Source organism: Zeus faber (genome assembly GCF_960531495.2).
Source record: "Zeus faber genome assembly, chromosome: 13".
NCBI classification, from domain to species: domain Eukaryota; kingdom Metazoa; phylum Chordata; class Actinopteri; order Zeiformes; family Zeidae; genus Zeus; species Zeus faber.
The window spans coordinates 28,781,928-28,804,799 of NC_137198.1; the positions used below are offsets into that span (position 1 = coordinate 28,781,928).

Consider the following 22,872-nt stretch of genomic DNA (forward strand, 5'->3'; position numbering starts at 1 on the left):
ATCTGGTATACACTTCCTTTTCTTCTACTTCTTTGCTTTGGGTGGATTGAAATACTAACTTCTGGGTGCACGTCACCTACCCTACCAGAGTATGTGATACACTTCCTCCGCTTTTTGTGAAGTAGATAACTACAGCGCCTTCAAGTGGTGACTTTGGTTAACTGAATTTGATATGTAAATTTGACTGTGTGCATTTGCAACAGAGGAGAGCCCTAATCACCAATAATCAATGAACTGAAGTACCATGCTGTGAACTTGATTTATCTGCTATGTTGAAGCTACAATGTTTTCGAGTCACACAAATTATTGAATTAATCCACTGTGGCAGACTCGGAGGCAGGGTCGAGCGGGCTCTGAGAGGTGAGGTGAGGTAGTGTGGTGCTCCCCACCTCGGTGCCGGCTGTGGCCAATTGAGTGACTGGCCAATCACAACAGCTGGGAAACTTCTTATGTCTGTTTTCTGTTTCAGTGAGGGTATGGCAGAGGGACTGCACGGGAGCTTGCGGCGGGAATACCCATAGGAGCCAGGCCCCAAAAGCACCGTCGTTATTGTGTGGACGGACTTGAACTGTCAAAACTGCTGTGTGTAATAAAACCCCGCCATGCCGGCGCTTCAGCCTGAGAAACCCTGTGTCATACTACTAATTGTTAATACTCACTAACAGTGCCTACACTATATTGAATTTAAGATCCTATGCATACGGCACCTTTGTATGCTCCAATATCTTCTGATTCATTATTTTAATAATCAAAAGTTATGTCTATCATTTCTGGATTCATTAGCTTAATAAGTCAAATTCTCTCTTATTACATTAGGATCAGTATCACTCCAAACAATTTTATTGAATTATTATATTTCTTATTATTTTTTTCTTTAAAAGGGATTTTCTTTTTATCTCAGCTCCCTTTCAGCTTTCAGGAATAGTGGTTGAACTTAGAATTCTTCTTTAAGAATTTAACCAACTATTATTTTATTATCTGCGATTAAATTTTTTGGACAATTAAAAAAAACAAAAAAACAATAAATGTTTGATTTCATTTCTCTCTCCCGCATAGGAAAACACCATTTAAACATTCTTACATTAATCAGTGCAGTTTCACTACTAGTTCAGTTTCACTACTAGTTTGGTGACTATCACAAGGGAGGGAATAACTTCCCATGTCCTAGTGACAGATGAGACCATTCACCTGTTAATTGATTTAACTTCATGAGGTAACAAAACAACACAGTTGGTCGCCGACAGAGAACCCTTCCTTAATCGAACACTAATAAAAATAAAAGGAATGGACGCAGGTTACAGAATTTTTCACAGAGTAAATTGAGAATTAGACATACGTCTTGTTGTGGGCTCACTGAAATGAACACACCTGGTTGTATTTTATCAGGATACAAGAAGTAAATTTCAGTAACCAAACTACCTATATGTCAAAGCATTCAAATTCAGATTGAGACATGGCGAATTCAGGCCTATCTGAACTCTGAACTTGAACAGATCTCTGCGAGAATATGACCGAAGAGTCATTACCTGGTTATGCAATGCAAAACCAGGATACTGACTCCTCTGACCTGACAGCTCCACCAGGCTCATCGGTGCCGACGCCCCCTTCCTTTCACGCATGGTTCCCCTTTCGCTTGCCCGGGGGAGGGCGGACACCTTACCAGCCGGGTCCTGTGGTGCCGCAGGATGCTGTCTCCCCTTCACGTGTTGTCCCCTCTCTGACACCTGTGAACTACAAGGGTGGTAACGGCGCGGGCCCACGGACAGCTACACAAACCCCTAGGCATGGGTGCTGGCGCTGCGGGTAACCTGACCACGTCCAAGGAAGGGACCTACAACGTACCGGTGGCTTTGGTGAGAAGGGGGAGATTCGGTGTGTGCATGGGGATTTTCAGATGTATCCCATGGTGTGGCTTGAAATTTGTTACAAGGGGATAAAGCATGAGATGAAGGCTGCGGTTAGCTCCCGCCTGTTGCACTCCCTGATTTTGGGTACGGATTGGCCACATTGACACTTTAATGAGGGAGTGCTGGAGGAGTGTGCTCAGGGTTGGTAGGGAAATGTGAGTGCTGTGTGGCACGCCGTGACACTGTGGGGTCATTAGTGGTTGCAGCTGGGGTGGGAGGGGAGGAGTCCTCACTGGGGTTTTTCCGGTCCCAGTGGTATCCTCCACAGATGATTTCCGCTAGATCAGTCGCAGGATGATACCCTAAACGTGGCCTTTCAGGGGGTAGTAGGGAGAGATAGGATGCTGTGAGACAGGAGGATGCTGTGATCTCGCAATAACACGGAAATTTATACAGATCCAACATTGAAACATTGAAAAATTTGATCAAAATAAAAAATAAAAAAACACACTGCATATCCAAAGTGGAGGACCTTGAGGATTATGTAGATCGGTACTAAAACGGGTATGTGATGGAGGAGGACCTGGACCGTAACAACCCGGTGAAAAGGAAAAAGCAGACTCAGCCGCTGAAGGAGAACCTGCAGAAGGGTAAACAGGATCGCTGGTTGTTGAAAGACTATATTTAGATGGCCTGTCATTCTGAGACTCCTCCACCACATCCTGGTTATTCTGAGAATTCTGATATGCGAGATGTATAAATTAGCATTCTATGTCAGGATTGTAAATACTGCTCACTCTCATCATCTCACCTTCCTAATCCCTCCCTCCCAACTTCTCTCATCACTCTCTATTCACTCACTATATGTAGGTCTGACTATGCAATGTTCTATGTTTATCTTTGTCTATATGTCATTTATTTGTGAAGATATATATCCCTACAAACTTCCTGTAATACTAAACCAGTAAAATGGACTGCAAAGTTGAAAAATACAGATTTATCTACAGGAAAAATGGGCACAATGGTAAAGCTACTGTATTGCCTTGGTTGCACAGTGCTGCTGCATGGCAAAACTACAAATCCACATCCATCACCCCCTAACTAACCTCAAAAACATACGTTAAGTTTTCTAGTAGGAATGTGAGGGGCATAGGCTCACCAGCTAAACATAGTAAAATCCTAAATTACCACACCAGGATGAATCCCAGCTTCTCTCTAATACAAGAAAATTACCTCTGTGTCTGAGATCCTAAAACTCAAAGCTAAATTGGTTTATCACATGTTTTCTGCATCATATAATGAACAAAAAGAGGTGCTTCTATATTGATCATTAAAAGCATCCCATATCAGAATAAAACCACAATTTCAGACACAGAAGGACGATACATAATGATTAGAGGAGTGATCGGAAACATCAAATAAACCAGAGCTAATATTTATGGCACCAATGAGGACGACCCAAATTTCTTTCACAACACATTTTCAAAACTCTGACTCTATTAGACTGGGAGGGGATTTCAACACAGTACTAGATCCAAGTTTAGACCGTTCACAAACCAGAGATAATTACAAGTCCTGGCATTCATTTGACACTATAAAACAATATATGAGTGATCAGCATCAGAATCAGAATAATCTTTATTGCCAAGTGATCTTGCTCTTGGCGATTGTTGGCGATCAAAAAATCCACATAATAGAGAATACACATACAGTACTCACCACCCCACAAAAGCTTCTCTAGAATTGACTACCCTTTAGCAAGTAACTCGGTAATAAAAATCACTAATCCTGAAATACACACTATTGTAATCTCTGATCACAGGCCGATTAGTTTCAGCCTCCTTAATGAAACCAACCCGAACCCTCCTGGTAGGTGGCCGTTTAACACCTCACTTCTGACGGATAAAGAATTTAACCATTTATTTTCCAGAGAATGTACATCCTTCATTGAACTGTATGCCTCTCCAGAAATATCACCATCTTTACTTTGGGAAACGGCAAGAACAGTTCTGAATGGTAGTATTATTTCATTCTCCACTCACAAGACAAAGAAAGGACAAGAATGCCCAAATAAACTAGAACAACTAAAAGACTTGCACTCCCAACAAGCCCACTCATCCACTGAACAAATCCCAAATGAGATCCAGACAATTAAATCACCTTCATAATATCATCCATCAATAGACACAATTCAACATGCAACAAACAAGAGTGACTAATTTTTAATTCAATGACAAACCAAGTAAGTTTATTGCTAATCAATTGAAACGCGATATAGAAAACACTTATTACAGCCATCAAAGATCCACAGGGCAGGATAACACATACCCCGCAAAACAACAATAAAATATTTTGAGACTTTTAGAATAAGCTATATCACTCAGATTATTAAATATATCAAACACTTAACTCATTCCTCGGTATCAACCTCCCTAAACTATCCATAGAGCTGGCTACCACATTAGATCAACCACTAACTCTAGAATAACTCAGGAAAGCTCTCTTTTCTCTGTACAACAATAAATAAAATGGATCAGATGGCTACCCAGTGGAATTCACTGGAACACTTCTGGCTCACTTACATCCCCACTTCTTCAGAACGGTTACAGAGAAGTCAACCCCCGCCATGCCTCCAGACATGAATACTGCTCCGATTTCAGTATTGCAAACCCAATAAGGACCCAACCCTTACCTCCAGTTATAGACCCATAAGCCTAATCAATTGTGATTCAAAGATCATTGTTAAAACACGAACAAACAGTACTGAAAAAGTAATTCCATTTATAATTCACCATGACTAAACAGGCTTTATCAAGGGCAGACACTCACCCAGCAATATGTGCCTTTAATCAGTCTGATCAGCATATCTCAAATGAAAAACTTAAATAGTGTTTGGCTTCTATAGATGGCGGGTCTCTTTTCCACCCTCAACAAGGGTTTGGCTGTGAAGAGTCACTCATTCAATGGATCAAAATTCTGTACAACTCACCATCTGCTTTTGTCATCAACGATGGTTACACTTCACAGCTTTTCACTTTACAATGTGGTACAAGACAAGGATGTCCACTCTCCCCTTTACTATTCGCCATCTTTATTGAACCCCTTGCAGAGGCCGTCCGCCAAAACAATAACTTCATTAGCATACAAACAGGCAACTCTGTTCACAAAATCAGTTTATATGCAGACAACTTTTTTTTATATTCACGGAACCCAATATCATCCCTACCGGAAGTGCTTAATCTTATACTTACATTTTCAGCCATCTCAGGCTATTCAATGAACTGGACTAAAACCACGGTCTCACCACTCAGTGAGGAAGAGTGGAATTCTGTAACGCAGAAACTTCCCGTCAGCATTACAACAGGCAACATTAGATACCTTGGTATTTGTATTTCCACCAATCTGTCAGATTTGTTTACCCTTAACTTTTCTCCAATGCTCAAATCCATCGAAGCAGGCCTCACTCGATGGAACAACCTACCCATCTAACTAATTGGCAGGATAGCAGCAGTGAAAATGAACATACTACCAAATATAAACTATATATTTTCAATGACCCCAGTCCAACCAACAGTAAATTGTTTTAATCCTGTAGACTTTTTAATCTATAAATTGTATTGGAAACACAAGAAACCGAGAATTAAACAACTACAGAAAAAAAAGACTGGAGGCCTAGCAGCGCCAAACTTCTTTTCAACTTCTAATAACTATTTCGCGAACCATCTTCAATTTATAATTATATGGTTACAACCAGAGCTACAATTGGGCCATGGATGGTGAGACATTGAACAAACAGAATACATAATTGCTTTAAAAACCCATGTATCACAACAACTCTGTCAGCCTGGTGGAAATTCAACAAACTCAGTGGTTACACTCCATCTCCAAACAAATTCACTCCAATTTGGCACAACCCAGATTTTCTGGTCAAAAACAAAGCAATAATGTTCAGGTCCAAGACAATTCACTCAATCTTTCCCAACCCTAATCCAAAGGTATAATATTGGTGGTCACAGTTTCCTGCAATACCTTCAACTGCAGCAGTTTGTACTATAAGTACAAATCAAATTAACGAACAACATCCTACAACCACCTCCGATGAGTGAATATCTTACTCATATAGATAATTGCAAAAATCCCTTTACCAGAATATATACAAACTTTTATTCAAAACATATGAAACTTTACTCTTTACCCCAACCATGGAATAGAAAAGAGACCTTGCTGTTTCACACCTTTTCTATGACCCGCAATTCAAAAATGCAACTCATCCAGCATTAGATCCTTAGGTCCTTAAAGCAGTGTATGAAGGAAGCCCAGACAGGAGCAGTCGTGGCCGAGGAAATTGACAGCATCCTGGACGAGTTTGTTGTGAGAGAGAAAGTATCATAGACAATGCAAGCAACATGGACGTGGCTGTGAAGAAGCTGCAGATTGTGAAGACAGGATGCTTTGCACATACATTGAACATGGCAGAGAAGAAGATTCAAGGGGATTATGTGACTATTTCAATTTGGCATATTTAAAACTTGGTGATTAAGTAAAGTCATCCTAGGGAAGGATTGTGTTAATTTTCTCATGAAATATAATTATTTACTATTAGAGACTGGTGGAGAAATTGGACACTGAGGACGGAAGTGCAACCTGTGGTCAGATTCTTCCAATACTACAGGAGTTGGAGGGCCATTACTCGTGAGGAACATCAAGGTCAAGATTTTGACCAATTTCTCCACATGTTACCAGGTACCGTTACTGACATTTATTCATTCACTATGAATATGGCAGATATAGCAAAGACACTAAAATAAGTTTACATTCGGTCACTTTTTCTCAGATTGTTGAAAATGGATTTGTCTTACTTTTCCTATATCAAATTCAGTCCAGACCTTCCTGGAGGAGGCCACAGTGATGGACTCAAGGTTCAAGTCGAAAATGGATAGGGATACAATCTGGCATAGGTTCAGCACAGCAGCAGTGGCAGCTAATACCGCAGTGGTGGAAGAGGTATGCGACACATTTCTATTGTGATACCTTTTCTCTGGTTCCATGCATGGGACCACTACTTACATGACTACATGGTTTCTTCTCAAGCTATCAGAGCAAGAGACACAGAGACCGTGTGAGGAAGAGGAGGAGGAGGAGGAGAAGGAGGAAGAAGACTAAGTGAGTTCATTATGATGATGGCATGGATTAAAATATGAAAGTTCAATCAAACCATTAAACTAAACCATTTGGTTAAAATCAGAATAATAATAGCACTTGCAAAACACGGTAACAAGTAATTTACAGAACACGATAAAATAGTAGACACAGTCACAATAAATACATAAATAAACCATAGAACTAAGACCTGGTAAAACAGAGGGTATAATGAAAACAGGTGAAATAAGAGGGATGAAAACTAGACCAACACCAGATTTACTATAAAAGGGCTGTAAAAGTAAGTTTATAATGGGGTCCATTTAATTTCAGTCCCCACCCATAAAGCAACAAAAGACAGCTTTGGATGAACTGTTTGCAGAGGAGGACCTCAAGCTGCAGCAGATAATCCAACAGACCACCCAGTCCATCAGTTAGAGAGTTGAGCAAGAAGTCAATAGGCCTGCCTCCCACCCATGTATCAACTGACCCTGCTCTCTGGTGGAGGCAGAGACCAAAACATAGACCAAAACATGGTAAGATCGTTCTCCAAAGAGGGGGATTGGAGGCGTTTCTATATAACAAAAGCTGTGCTTTTGTCATCCCACAGGCCGTCCACAGGACAGAGTAATTGCAAGCAGTTCTTGATGATTAAAGAATGATTAAAGGGTGGCATTGCAGGTTGAGAAGTTGAACTCCACAGACTAATGCAGACTAATTCTGTCCTAGATGCAATGGCATACAAATGCTCTGCATGCTTGGCGTACACATGCTCTGCATTGTATGGCAAGCATGCTGAGAGCACAGGTAAAAAAAATAGTCTAAAGACTCATTGAAAAGAATCGTCATAGACCGCAGTGCCCGAGGGTATCGTTTTGTGTTGATCCAAGTGGACTATGCAACCCTGTACCCCGAGGCAGTGCCATTGAGCAGTATTATAGCCAGTGTGGCGTAGGCACTGTTTCAGGTCATCTCCCAAGTCAGGATTCCGAAGGAAATCCTGACCAACCAGAGCACTTCCTATATGTCCCTTACACTTCGGGAACTTTACGAGCTGTTGGGCTTCCGCTTAATTTGGACCGCCATGTACCACCCCCAGACCGGTGGCCTGGTGGAAAGGTTAAATAAGACCTTGAAGAACATGGCTCATATGTTTGTGCACAATGATAGCCGTAATTGGGATAAATGGTTGGACCCTATCTTCAGCAGGAGACCCGGGGGATGCTAGACCTAATTAAGGAAAACTGGGAGGAAGGGCCTAGCACCAGTAACAACAAAGTTCAGTATGTTATGGACCTGCGAGCAAAGATACACACGCTTGGTAGCTTGTCACGGGAGAATCTGCTCCAAGCTTAGGAACGTTAGCGTCAGTTATATGACAGAAGGGCTCGGCTCAGGCAGTTTGCACCGGGAGACAAAGTGTGACTGTTGCTCCCTACGTCCAGCTCTAAATTACTAGTGAAGTGGCAAGGATCCTTCGTGGTCACACGGCGGGTTGGGGAGCTCGATTATGAGGTCGAGCAGTCAGACAGGGGTGATGCAACTCAGATTTATCACCTTAACCACCTAAAGGAGTGGAAGGAGCTGCCCCACAATGTTTGTAGGTAAGCCCGATGGGTCGGTCCAGTTCTGTGTAGACTACCAAAAGGTGCCCTGCGTCGACGAGCTACTCGACCGGTTAGACACGGTTACATTTTTTGAACACTGGATTTAACCAAGGACCACTGGCAGATGCCCTTGTCTTCAGAGTCCAAGGAAATATTGTCTTTCTCTCAGGGGTTGTACCAGTTTGTTACTTTTCTGTTGGGGTTGTTTCATGGTCCCATCCACCTTCAGAGACTCACGGTTGGGTTTCTGCGTTCGCTCATGGCATATTACATTTCACTGCATATATGTATGAAAGTATGTATATGTATGTGACAAATAAAAAATCTTGAATCTTGAATTCTGCTGCCTAATTGGATCACGTAATCATTCACAGTGACAGCTGGGCACATGCAGCATGTGGGGGCAGTACTCGAGTTCCTGAGCTGGGCGGGGCAGCTAACTCAAAGAAGTGTGCAGTTGGACGGAGGGAGGTTTGGTATCTGTGATACCACTTGTGCAAAGGACTGGTCTGACCCCAGGTGGGCAAAACAGCCACACTCAAATACACTCCGGGGCCCATGACAAAGAAAGAGGTGAAGCAGTTCTTAGGGCTGGCCGGCTGCTACAGGAGGTTTGTAGCCGACTTGAGAGCTGACCAGCCCTTTGTCTGATTTAACTCAAAAAGGTGCATCAGATATGGTCCAGTGGACCAATGGGGGGAGTGGACTGGATGGCTCCCCAGCCTAAGTCGGGCGGTGGTGGGTATGTGGCAGAAGACGGGGTGTGGTTAAGCCACAGGCTGCAGGTGATGGCGCTGGCTTCCTCATGCCACAGCGCAGCTGTACTGGATCTGCCTGTTCAGCCCCATTAGCGCTGATTGTTTGGCTCTCTGGCTGGTTGTTTTGTCTTGCAGTGCGGATCGTGGGGGGGAGGACGCTGGAAGCCCGGGGAACAGATCGCAACCGAGCAGAAACCGGAACCTGATCAATGGTCTGTTATTTTATGTTTCCCTTTTGGCCAGAGTGCTAAATTATTAATTGTTTACAATTATTGATAAAAACTCATGCCATATCAGCGCTCCACTGCCAAAAAGACTGTCTCCCTCCCTAACACGTACTTTGGGTAGATACGCCCACACCGCTGCTGTCTTAGTGCTTGTATATGGCTAGCAAAGTAACCTAGAATATCCTTGTCTACTCACAACAAGGAAGAAGCGCTGCCCTGGAAAATTAAAAGCAAGAGCAACAAAATCTTATGTGAAAACTTTGAAGTAGTTTAGAAAATAAAACTCGACGTTACCCTTTCCATATTGAGCATTAATAAAATATAGATCGAATCGAGGTTCACGATAGATCTGCAAGCACTAATGGGATAGGGCTAAAGGATAAACAGCAACCATGCCGAGTCCCTCTGTGAAGGGCAAAATAGCTCTAACACCATAGGTACGGGTTTAGTATCTTAATCCAATCGAGATAGGTTGGCCCAAACACAAATTTTCATCGTACTATAAACAAGTATATTCGAGAGAAACAATTATTTCGGATCGGAGTTCTGGAGTAAATAAAAATAAACAAATAAACAAATACATAAATCAATAAATATGTCTATAAATTAAATAAATGTCTATGAAATAAATCCTGAAATAAATAAATGAGGCTATATATACACAGTATATATATATATATATATATATATATATACTTACAGTATTATTGGCGCTCACGCAGGCGGCCGCAGTGGGTGGCGCAAAAATCGGGATTCTGGGTTCTATAATTATATAACATTATTAATTGTCTGTGTTGTATTAAATATACATTGAAATCCTTCTAAATTACACTTACCTTAACTTTACGTGCATTTTAGTATTTTTAGAGCTTATTGTGCGTAATCACTGGGTGTCTGATTTCAGTGCATAAATATGACTGTATGTACTGTATATGTATGTGGCAAACAACCTCTTGAATCTTGGATCTTTTATATATATATATATATATATATATATATATATATATATATATATATATATATATACTTACAGTATATATAGGCGCTCACGCAGGCGGCCGCAGTGGGTGGCGCCAAAATCGGGATTCTGGGTTCTATAATTATATAACATTATTAATTGTCTGTGTTGTATTAAATATACATTGAAATCCTTCTAAATTACACTTACCTTAACTTTACGTGCATTTTAGTATTTTTAGAGCTTATTGTGCGTAATCACTGGGTGTCTGATTTCAGTGCATATGTATGACTGTATGTACTGTATATGTATGTGGCAAACAACCTCTTGAATCTTGGATCTTTTATATATATATATATATATACACACGTAAATATAATATATATAAATGAGTACATAGATAAATAAATAATCACATCGGGGTTTTTTTTTATTAAAAACGACCTTAAACTGAAACTAAAACTGTTTATTTATTTAGTTATTTAATATTGACTAAAATGGCATTCAACAGGTACTCTTATTGTCTTCCATTACGGATTGTAGTTCCATCAGCTCATGTGAGAGAATGTGGCCACCTGCTGGTGTAGCTAGTAACTGCACCTCACTCTTGGAGATTGTTTTCCACAGATCTGGCACGGCACGGTAGAACCAAATTCTACAAATGTGCAAAACCTGTTTCACATGTACAAATGGATCCACAAATGCGTAAATATGCCTTTCATGTATTTGTTGTGGTAAAATTATTAACATTTGTAAACCTATAACATTTTAATGTAAAATTAAAATAAATGTTTACAGAGTAATGCGTATCTGCAAATCGCTATGTAATTTTGTGGCTATGACTTTACACAACACAAATAAAAAAATACATGTTTGTGGATAGTGAGACATTTGTGGATCATGGTACAAATTTATGGGTTGTCTTCTGTGGTTTACAAATATTAAAGACCAATCAAAACTTCCATAAGGAAACAGCTAAAAGCCACTCGGAAAAGATCAGATGAAAAATGATCTAAAATGTTTACACAACAGTGTAGAATCCCATCACAAGCCTGGTATACAGTATATGGATCTTCTAGTGATGCAAGGGATTCTTTTTTGGTTAACAGTTCTACTCTTTTAGAAATCTGCCACAATCTGTTAGTTTGAGGGTAAAGGCTCCGAAAATAAAACCCTCCATCAATCAAGCCATACACTGGACATCAAACCAATGCATTGAGAAAACAGTTTGAGGCATTGTAGGCGCATAGCTGTTTGTGTGCCTGTGTGGGATTTTATTTTATTTTTAGCCTCATTCATGGTAAGCTATGACTCATCTATTGATCATCAGACGGTGGAAGTAAACCTCAAACCTCCATAGAGTGAAAAGTGTAACTCATTTAAAGCAGCGATTTTATTACTCTTACTCGTCATGGATTATCGATTTCTGGCCAAACTGAGCACCCACCCACCTCTCTCCTCAGTGATCTAGTTGCATCAGACTACTAACTCTGAACACTCTGGACAACATGCGCCTTGCGCATGATGACTTGCGCCTCTACTGTGGGTACGGTGGTACAGTGGATTGCACTGCTGCCTCCCAGCAAGGAGGTCTTGGCTTCAATTCCCACTTTTTGAAGCAATTTGTGGAACAGTAGCTCTTCTGTGGGATCTGACCAGACGGGCAAGATGTTGCTGACCAGGCACATCAGTGAGCCCATAAGTGCTGATTATCCTGTCACCACTTGACAGGTGCCAGTGGAATGAGATGAGAACTGTTATTCACTTCACCTGTCAGTGGTTTTAATGTTGTGGCTGATCGGTGTATTAGCAGCATTACTCATGGGGTGGGATTGACTGGACATTGATAGGTCTGGAAGATGTGAAGCGTTTCCTCCTAAACAGCGTATGGTGCAGACTACCTGTTTTACCTACCTGTTGAACTCTAATGAGGGATTGAACAAATTTGGGCAACGAGAAAATTAAATATTTAATTAAAGATAAATAAGGTTTATATAGGCTGCACGTCATAATGCAGGTGAATGCATTATAACGTTTGCTGTTTCAACATTAAGCCCTTTGAGAGGTCTGAACAAAAATATGTCATGTTCAGAGGTGCAAGGCCGAGGCACCCCGGCTGACACTCGAGCCGCAAAGCTGTAGACACTCGTGGAAAGGAGTCTTTCACATGCACATTAAGTGTCGGGAGCAACCCCTTACTTTTCTGCCTGTTAAACCTACGTTTTCAGTCTCAGCACTTCTGCTACTCAGCGGCTTATCCCAGATTTAGACATGGGCATTATGCAGAAAATATACAATATACATATACCACTTGCCGACACAAAAAAACAAAGAAACACTTCTACGCATGAAGATCACTCAAACTATCACATGTGCATATCAATAAAGGAGATACACACAAACACAAATACACATAAAAAATAACTGACAAAGAAATGTACCACACTTTTAGATTGTTTGATAAACCTTGAAATGTGGATCTTTCTCAAAAATCACAAGTCTGTGTTTAATAATGTGCTGATGCTGTAGCCCAGCATGACTGTGTGAGTAAGTGATTATCAGTCACCCAAACTCAATCTGGCTATGTGGTGATAAGGCTAGGTAGGTAGGGATGCAGACAAGGGACCTATTTTTAGCACATTGCCTGTATATACCGATTTGCCAGCACAGTATCTTTGGATTACAGCTAGTTTAAAATGCTGCTGCTGCCATGAGCTGGACTGTAAGAGACAGTTTTGTACTTTACTTTACTGGCTTCCGATGAAACTTTTAACAACCTGTAAGAGACTCTTGGGTAGAGCTCTGGCATTAAGCTCCAGTCTGCATTGAAGACTGATGACACCCTGGTCCCTGGTAAAGCTCGGTAACAAACATTTTATGACTTTTATGGTGTAGACTAGGGCTGCACAATATCAGCAAACTATGCTATGTGAGATTAATATGAAGTACACTGCCAATATTAAATGTGATAAAGCAAAATTAGCATGTTCCATTTCAAAATGTCTCACAAGTTGTGAGGTTTAATTGATCGTAGCAGGGAAATAGTCTTTTCTATATCCTTCCTTTATAACGAGGTCAGAGAACAAAGTCAGCGACGATGCTGGTAGCAACAAAACAACACAAGGAAAACAATATTGTCACACATTCTTTGATGACATACTTTGACTTGTGAGAAAATATAAGGAACGGTAGATAGGGTTAGGGAGGGTTAGGAAAAGGCAAGCTACATTTCCGAGGATCTCTACAATGAAGTGCCCTAAAGTCCCGGTAAAGCAAAAATAAATACAGTTGAAACCTCAAATAGTGATCACGTCTGTCCAGGTCAAATTAATCATTATAAGCGGATGATTATTATTACCATCTAATGTTATTACTGGCTCTGCAGATCTTGACATGGAATGCACAGGGTTTTTTTTTGTTTTCGTTAAATTAGGAAACAGAGGAAAATAAATACATCTAAAATAAAACATTTTTTTGAGAGAAACGGGAACTGGGGACATGGAGCTGAGATGGCTCCCTCTCCATTACGCATTTACGCCACTGCTCTATACCTACCTGTTTTACGAATTATCAGTCATACATACATTTTAAAGGTAAAATAATCTTAAAACAGGGGTTCCCAAAAGACTGTTCTGATCGGAGCTGCGGAGATCCCTGCTCTGCAGCGGCTTTGTATAGTGTTAGGGGAGGGGCCATGCGGGTAGGGCCGCAGTGTGTCATCAAGCACCTGATTTAGGCCCGCCCAAAAAATCCGGAACACAAAAATGGTGAGAAACAGTTTAACGGTTTAACTTCACAATTCAGTATTACATCATTCAGTCATTTCACATGTTTTCAGCAATGGTTTTCTAACATGTTATAATGTGTTCACTGAACAAATCCCTGAATTAATTTTATGGGGTCCAATCCCATGCACTCACGGGTGGGCACATCACACACATACACTGACAGCATTTTCCTACACACTCTCTCAATAACTTTCAGGGAGAGCGTGTGTGTGCATTTATCCCTTGTCGTCTGCTTTATTACTGTAGATATTATAGGAATTATCCAATTTTTATCAAAGTTATGTTTTGTCAAAGGACTAGGTTAATGTAAGCAGCTCTTGGTTATTCTTCGATTGGCTTTGCAGGTTGAGAATTTGAACTCCACTTGCAGATAAAGGTCTTGGATGAAATGGTATACAAATACCCTGTGTTGTGTGCCCAGTCTATTTATATATTAGTTATATATAAGGGCGCCTCATATTATATATACAGATATAGCCTTCTACACTGTCTATTGACTATGAAAACTTGCAGATTACGATGAAAATGCATTAGCAGATTTTGGGGGGGATTTGAGCCGTTCTCTTTTATTTTGCCAGCCACAGCGTCCTTCATTTAAAATACATGAAACCACGGACATCTGAAAAATATAATACAAAGTTCTACTGCAAGTATTGTCTGTTATTAGCATTCATTTGTTTATAGTCTCAGGTTTTCCATGTGCATCTCTATGGCCAAAGTCTACCCATCTTCCGATGGCTACTTCCAGCAGGATAACGCACTATGTTACAAAACATCACAACACATCATCTAAGGTAGGTTCAATATACATGACAATGAGTTCATTGTACTCCAATGGCCAGGTCTCACTAGTCACCAGATCTAAATCCTATATAGCCATCATGTCAACATAAACTAGAATCTCTTAAGAAATCATCTAGCACCTTGTTGAATCCATGCGATGAGGCTGCTCTGTGGGCAAACAGGATCCTACCCAGTGTATTTAATTGTGGCCACTGTGTAGATATTGGTCATGTCTATTCTCCCTAATTATCTATATTTAATTCTTCATATTTGGTTTTCCTCCCAGACAACTATGTTAAACAACAATATTAGACCGGCATCCAGTGGTGATTGAAGGGTGGCCAACTGGAATGTAAAGGGATTCAATTCTCCATTAAAACCTAATACGGTCCTCTCATGCCTCGAGGATTTGGCCATTAGAATTGCATTCCTCCAGGAAACCCACCTCAAGACAGAGGACTATCTTAGAATAAGTAAGGGTTGGGTTTGTTAGCTATATCACTCGACATTCACAAGCAAATCACAAGGGGTTGTTATTGTGGTGCACAAATCAGTGCATTTTTTAGAGATCATCTCATATTTGGTCGGGTTTTATAAGGAATTTTCTGAGAATCATTAGAATCTGAGCTACTTCCTGTCACATTGCGCCAAGACATTTCACCATAACGCATTGTATCTATTCTGTAAACCCGAAAAACCCTTATCGAAAAATAAAAGTCCCAGTTTGATTGGCTGTTATTGCAGCACATTATGATGTGTTTATCACAAAACTTCATAATCATATTTGTCTCTCAAAATAAATTATTTAGTTTTGACAACGAAAGTTGTCTGAAAATAAAATCTTTTCTTGTCATGTACTTGCAGAATTTTCAAAATGTCGCAGAACATCTGATGTGAGACTGAGGTGCAGCGGGAGTGGATAGTTATGCATTGTTGTATGCATAAAAACAACCCTCACTAAGAAAGCTTGCTACAGGGAGGCTAACAAAAGTATATTTCTTTGAGACAACCATCAAAAGTGCCATGTCAAAGCAATAAATTAGACTTTAGGCGGATGGGCTTACTCCTGTTTTCCATCGGTTCTTCATATTCTCGAGCCATCTTGGTAAACTTAAATAAATAAAAAGTAAAGTGAAATTGGTACTCACTTACAATACAAATAACATTAATATAAATTATATTTAGTCATTTTCATACCATATTTTCATCCAGTCTTTTCATACCAAAAGCTGTAAAACTCTATTTATACTATCTATTTATAAAAATGGGATCTAGGCTTAAGGCACTGAGGTGGCATTTGGCCTGTTTGTCATCACACGTGAGTTAGAGGTAAACGCAGGCATTGCTGGGAGACATGCATTCAACTATGTTAAACATAATTGCTTATGCTAGGTCTCTAGTACAAAGCAATATTCAATATTTTATTATCTATCAAGCCTAGATCGCACCTGTCATCGCATCTCCCATTTTTCCAAGGATTCTCCCGTATTTGACCCTCCTCTCCGCTAGGGGTGCGACGGATCACAAAACTCACGGTTCAGATTGTATCACGGTTTTGAGTCACTGATCGGTTCATAGCAAAAAAGAAAGGGAGATGAATAGAACTTTGCTTTACATTTCTTCTGTAAAACACTTAAAGCAAAGAGCTTTTGCCTAAGGTTGTATATGAAAACAACATACAGGACGTCCAATGTTAGATCTTAAAATCTTACCAAAATACTCAATTGTGATGTGCAATATCAGACACACATGATACCTTCTTCCTTTTAACCTTGATAGTGAATGAAAAAATATGATTAGACCGCCCCCAGTAACTGAATTTAATTCCATGTTCAAGTTAATAACAAACTAAATTGGATGAAAATCGGTTCAGAATTAAGCAAGTTACAGTCGATTTTGTCGAGAAGGCTGCATCTCTCAGTAAACATTGCATTTGTTTACTAGCGGCTCTTGACCGCTCCAATATGGCGACATACAGCAGCTCATTCACCACAGGTCATAAAGCAGCAGCAACATAGCACTATGAACCGTAAAGCAATCGTTTTGCTTCAGAGTAAAACACAGCAAGCATCTGTCTTGTCTATCTTCTTTTCACTGCGACTCTGCATCGAGATTTATGGAATTATTACTTTAAAAAGTAACAGCGGCAGTCAAACTGTATTTCACTATGATGGTTAAATTTTGCAATACGATTGTGAATTTTGCAATGTGAACTGCAGATCAATTATTGATTATTGGTCCGTACGGACCAACTACAATCTGTTACAGCACAATCTCGCTCTGTCATCCCGTTTAAATATTTTCCCATACATCTCCTGTATTTTTAACCTTTCGAAAAAAACTAAAATAAGGTTGGCGGTAATGTCGACGGTAGGCTGCAAAATCAGAACGATCTCCGCTCAGTTGCGCGATCAGAGCCCGCCCCGTTGAGCGTCCCTGTTGCTTGTTTCTCCAAACAAAACCTATAAAAACAGTGTGTTTTCTATTGTAGATATATTTATTTTCCTCATTACTCATTTCCTCAAATAAAGTCTGTGAATAACAGGGAGACTTTCTTAGTCAATCTCTTACCCCCTCCATTTCCCTTATTCTCAACCCCATTACAATTTTTGACAGCTGAAAGGGCCAATGGTGAGATTTCTGCAGACACAGATATAAAATGGTGTGAATAATCTCAAAGTAATCTGAATAATCTTTCTCTTTTTTTAAACAGGATAAATCGACCTTTTGTTTTCAACAAGCACAGTAGAGTGACATGACCCAAGAAAAATAAACCAAGGAGAAGCTAGAGCATAAAGCTCAAGACGCCAAAGCACATACGTTGCTCAGGGCTGCCTTCCTCACCACACAGGCTGCCATGAAACTACTGAAATTACCTTCAAAATGGAAAGGGCACAGGTCGGGTCCTTGAAACAGCATTCCTGGAAAGCAACCTTCACTACTGTATTTGACCTGCTTAGACAAGGTGTGACCTTTGTTCAATTCTCCTTAGAAAACGGAGAGTTTTCAAAGGCCAGTCATGATGTCTCTACTTTGATCTCGTCTTCACTGCAGCTATGGCATCAGTTATACGCATGTTCTCCCCGTGCTCACATGGGGCTTCCACCATACAACATCATAAGAACCCCCACTAAAAACATGCACAACAAACATCGTTTGACCAGCGATGGAAGTTGGTCCCCAGGTGCTGTACTGTAAGCTGCCCACCGCTTCTGGCCTGCTCCCCGGAGGAAGGACAAGCTTTGATGAGATAATTGCGGAAAAGACATTTCACGGCCTCCATCTGTGTGTGTGTGTGTGTGTGCGTGTGTGTGTGTGTGTTGGCCGAACTGCACGTAATGCATGTGTCGTGGTGTGTTTGTGACAAAAAAGACAAGCTAAGCTTGTCGTGCTTAAAAAAAAATAAAAAATACTGTCTGTGTCATCTCCAGACAAAGGCTGTAAAGACTCCTACCGTAATTCCTGCCTTATTTCTTGCTGAGATGAGCGTAACAGAATAACAGTTGGACAGTATTGGACAAGGTGGTGCTTGGATCTGTATTCCTATGGCATTGCTAGTCGGGAGGGGGTTGTGTGCTGCCAGTTCTAGGTCGGCCTTAACTGCTTGGTGTGGATTTCGAGTTCATGTCAAAGTCCAATGACCATGTAGGGGTTCAGAGTTCCACAGCACGCTAGTGTGAGAAGACCGTCCTGTTCGAGCAAGTTGCCGTTTGATCTCAGATGGCACCTAAAGGCCAGCAGGGCTTTTGACATCAAGGACAAAATACCATGCTGAGTTTTGTTCAGGAATTGTCTACTGCTGAACACTCTGAGCCACAAATGCCAGACAGAACGACATTTAACGTTGAGACCAAACGATTTTGCCAACCAGCTCGGTCCACTGCAACTCAGATTTTAGGTGCATCAAATAAGTGGAGGGACCCCAACATGTGTGAGTGTTTGTGTTTTGAAAATAATTTACAGTCTCCATAGAACAACAGAGCATAAGGTACTCTTAACTGTAGTGAAAGGATGGAGCAAGACTAGAATGGGAAAGAGCTTTTACTAAAGGAAGACAATGGAATATTAACTTACACTGTGTATGTGGGTGCACGCGTGGATAGGGGAATTACATTGATATTATCATGTCAAAAGCAAAAACAACAGAAAGCTGGTGGAAAGGACTCACCTAGCTTGAAAAAAACAGGTAGGTACCTCAATTATGCCAGGGCTAATTTTTCCCACCTCAAGGTGAATAAAATGGCAATGTTACAGCCTACACAAAGGCATCTGACAAAGTCACCCTGATATGGGCAGACCAGGCTGATGGTTGGCACTTTGCTCAAACCTTAGAGATTGTGTTTTGGTTTCGCACTACAGCCTAAAGGCTTTACCCTGGGACATTCAACTTCACAGCAACAGTGATAAAGCACGGTTTATCAGTCAATAAAACCATTAGGCTCTGTTAACACACACACATACACACACACACACATACATACACACACACACATACACACACACACACACACACACACACACACACACACACACACACACACTACCTCATTGACATTTATGCTGTGACGCCTCATATAGTCCCTGTCGTTGACCTGCCCCCCCTCGGCAAACTCCATGGTCAGGATTCTCTTGGTGGACAGAGCCCAGTGAATTTGAGGAACCTGAACAGAGGGAAAGGATGTGAGAGAGGATGTGAGAGATGAAAGTATGTGGAGGGGAGATTGGGGGTGGGAGGGATTGGGGCAAGAGAACATTACACAGGTGTTAAGAATAAGAGAGACGGGGGGGGGCGCCTCCCCCCAATGTTCAATAATGGTCATTTACTCCCCACCCAAAAATACAGACTTTCAAACCAATGGGTAAAAGAAGACTGCAGCTTCTCATAACATCTTATATGCTGCCCTGAATCGCAAGATGTCCCACCCTTGAGTCAATTTCATCAATTTATTTCATTTAAATCCCCTTTTTTCTCACCGCTGGTCGCTGTCAGTTAGGGCTGCAGGAAAGAAATTTGAAAATAATTCAAATATTTAAAAAAATTACATTATTCGAATGCTGTCAGCAGAGATCCACGAGCGCTCCAGCAAGTTTCCCTCTCCTCCACCATTTCACTGTGTGTACAGGGAGAGTGCGCATTCCAGTAATTCCACAGATGTGGCGATGAAAGTGGGAAATAAACCTGACCATCACCAACGGAATGTTTCCCAACCACAGCAAGTTTTTATTTGCTTTGTTTAGAGAAAAGATCACTCTGATCGGAGCTGCGGAACAGCGTGTAACCCCCCCCCCCAGTACAAAATTTGAGCATTAAAAATGTGAATATTAAAAATAATAAGCATACAAATTTGAATGGGATTAAAGATGAATATGTGCCGCCCTACTGTGGGTTGGGTGCCTCCTGAAAGCGGGGGGCCACTGGGGCAAGGGGGCCTAGGGTTAGTGGGACGGGTGGGGTGTGAGCTATGTGGGCAGGGATGTGGCGGGCAGCTGTGATCTTGTCCGTCACGCTCTTACCCTAGCGAGCTTCACGTCTGTACTGCAATTGTAATACCATTCATATTAGCCTAGAACACACACACACGCACACAAATTTTACTCCAAATGACACCCCACTAGACCAGTGTCTGTGGAGAAGGAGTGGTGCGAGTGACTTGGGTTCGACATGCTTGGAGGACTCGCACCCACACGCCCCGCAATTTTAACTGCATTTACCAACAGCCCGCATTAAGCGATGGGGTTTCCGGGGTGGCGGGATGCTGGTGGGTTGGTGTGGGGGTGTGGCTGGCTGGGGAGCAACCGGGTGGGCCCCTTGCCGGCTGGGTTCGGGTCCTGGCAGCTTACCCCTGGTGCCTGGTGGTTTCTGGCCTGCTGCGACCCAGCAGGTCTGCGGGGAGCGCTGCTGGGTGCTTTCCAGGGCACGTTGGAGGCTATTAAATCCAATACTATTAAATCCTCAATCGCTGATTGACATTGATGACAATTATTACTATTTTTTTTATCCAGCAGGAAAAATCTGAGCATTGAAACGGTTTAAGTGCAGTTTACAGTGTTCTGAAACTGGAGTGGAGAGGGAGAGGGGGAGAGGACAGAGGCTCTCACCCTCTCAGCTCAGAGCTGTCGAGTAACCACTTGTAATCTGATCTCACTTCCCTGGTCTATATGCAAATCTTGTGATCATAATATAGCAATAAATGATATAATCTCATCGAGAAAGATTTTGATTATATTCTTAGTTTCTTACTTGTATGGAAAAAAAACAAAAAAACCTAACTGAGAGGATTGGAGTTTTTTTTTATTTGTCCCCCAGACATCGCACCAGCTCCTGACTCCTCTGCCTGTGCTTTTATTTTAGATCTATTTATTTCTGTTTGTTTCGTACTTGTATGAAACACAATTTGTGTGTCCCCACTGTGCTGTGCCTGTCACGCACGTCTCCATGTTGCTTTCTGTTGCTATGGGAAAAATTGCTATAAAAAATTGGATGTTTTTGTGTTAAAACTTAATTTATAAATAATAAATCCTGCACTTCTGTAACGAGGAGACCACATTTTCCACATTACATTACGTTCTATGCAAACGCATGCTTTTGTCCCTCATTTACTGCCATAACTATCACAGGAAAAGGCCAAGTGCCGAATTACTGTTCCCATTTTCCTGGACTTTATTATGATTTGTTGATACATGATGTCATCTGATGTTTCTATGTTTATGTTTTTCCATGTACATGGATCATTTGTTTGTTTCTATGTTTATTTGTCCAGCCTGTGAGGATTCTCCCACTCTCGGAGTAGTAATAATGATTACAGGTCTCTAGGTCGTCCTCAGACGAGCCTTCCATCGTTGTTTCCAGTCATCCCAGTTCTCCATACATCTGGCCAGCTCGTTGGTGCTTTCTGCTCCCGCATCATTCTTGAGTACATCCACATATGTTAAAGTGGGACGTCCTCGTGACCGGTGCCCATGTGTTGGCTCCCACAGTACCAGTTTGCTGGCTGGCAGCTCCTGGTGTCTTTGGCAGTGTCCTGCTAGTCTCATTCTCCTTACAGCAATCTTCTCGCTCACCCTTGGTATTCCCTCGTACAGAGTTCTGTTGGTTACATGTGTACTCTTGCTGATGTTAAGCACTACACGCAGCATCCTGGTGTAGCACCCGTCCAGGGACTTCTCTACGGTTGGCTTCAGGGACCAGCATTCACTGCCATAGAGGAGAACGGACTCTACTGTCGCATAGAAGAAGCTGAGTTTGATTCGGCGCGGGAGGTTGGAGTTCCATACACTGGACATGCCGTTCAGGGCCCTCCATGCAGGTGCCTTCCTCACTTTCAGATCTTGCTCAGTTGAGTTGACCCATGAACCCAGGTACTTGAAGTCATCGACTTCTTTCAGCACAGTTCCTCCTGCTGTAGTCAGAGGTTGATGTTATGGTGGAACGTTATAGGTGATGACCTCAGTTTTCTTGGCGTTTAGCCTCAGGCCAACTTTGGCGCACTCCAGCTCTACCCTTTTCAGTAGTTCTTGTGCTTCTTCCACATTATTGGAGAGCAGACTGATGTCATCCGCATAATCAAGGTCTGTGAGGACCACTGCGGGATGTCGTCTTGACCTCCTTGGTGTTAGCGTGAAGCCAAGTTCCTGCTCTCGCCCGCTGATTGCCTTCCTGAGTGCGTAATCGAGGACTATGATGAAGAGGAAGGGGGCTAGTGTGTCCCCTTGCATAACGCCAGCTAGGATGTCAAACTCCTCGCTGTTGCCATCTGGGGTCATC

The 22,872-nt window shown here is 41.6% G+C and overlaps 1 protein-coding gene across 1 annotated transcript in view; it reads right to left on the minus strand.

The window, feature by feature from the left end:
* The window catches only part of adck1 (aarF domain containing kinase 1), a 187,333-nt gene that overhangs the window by 42,981 nt on the left and 121,480 nt on the right, over positions 1–22,872 (minus strand). The window contains exon 7 of the mRNA XM_080012942.1: positions 19,652–19,768. Coding sequence (XP_079869068.1) covers positions 19,652–19,768 — 117 coding nt within the window. The remainder of the gene's footprint in view (positions 1–19,651; positions 19,769–22,872) is intronic.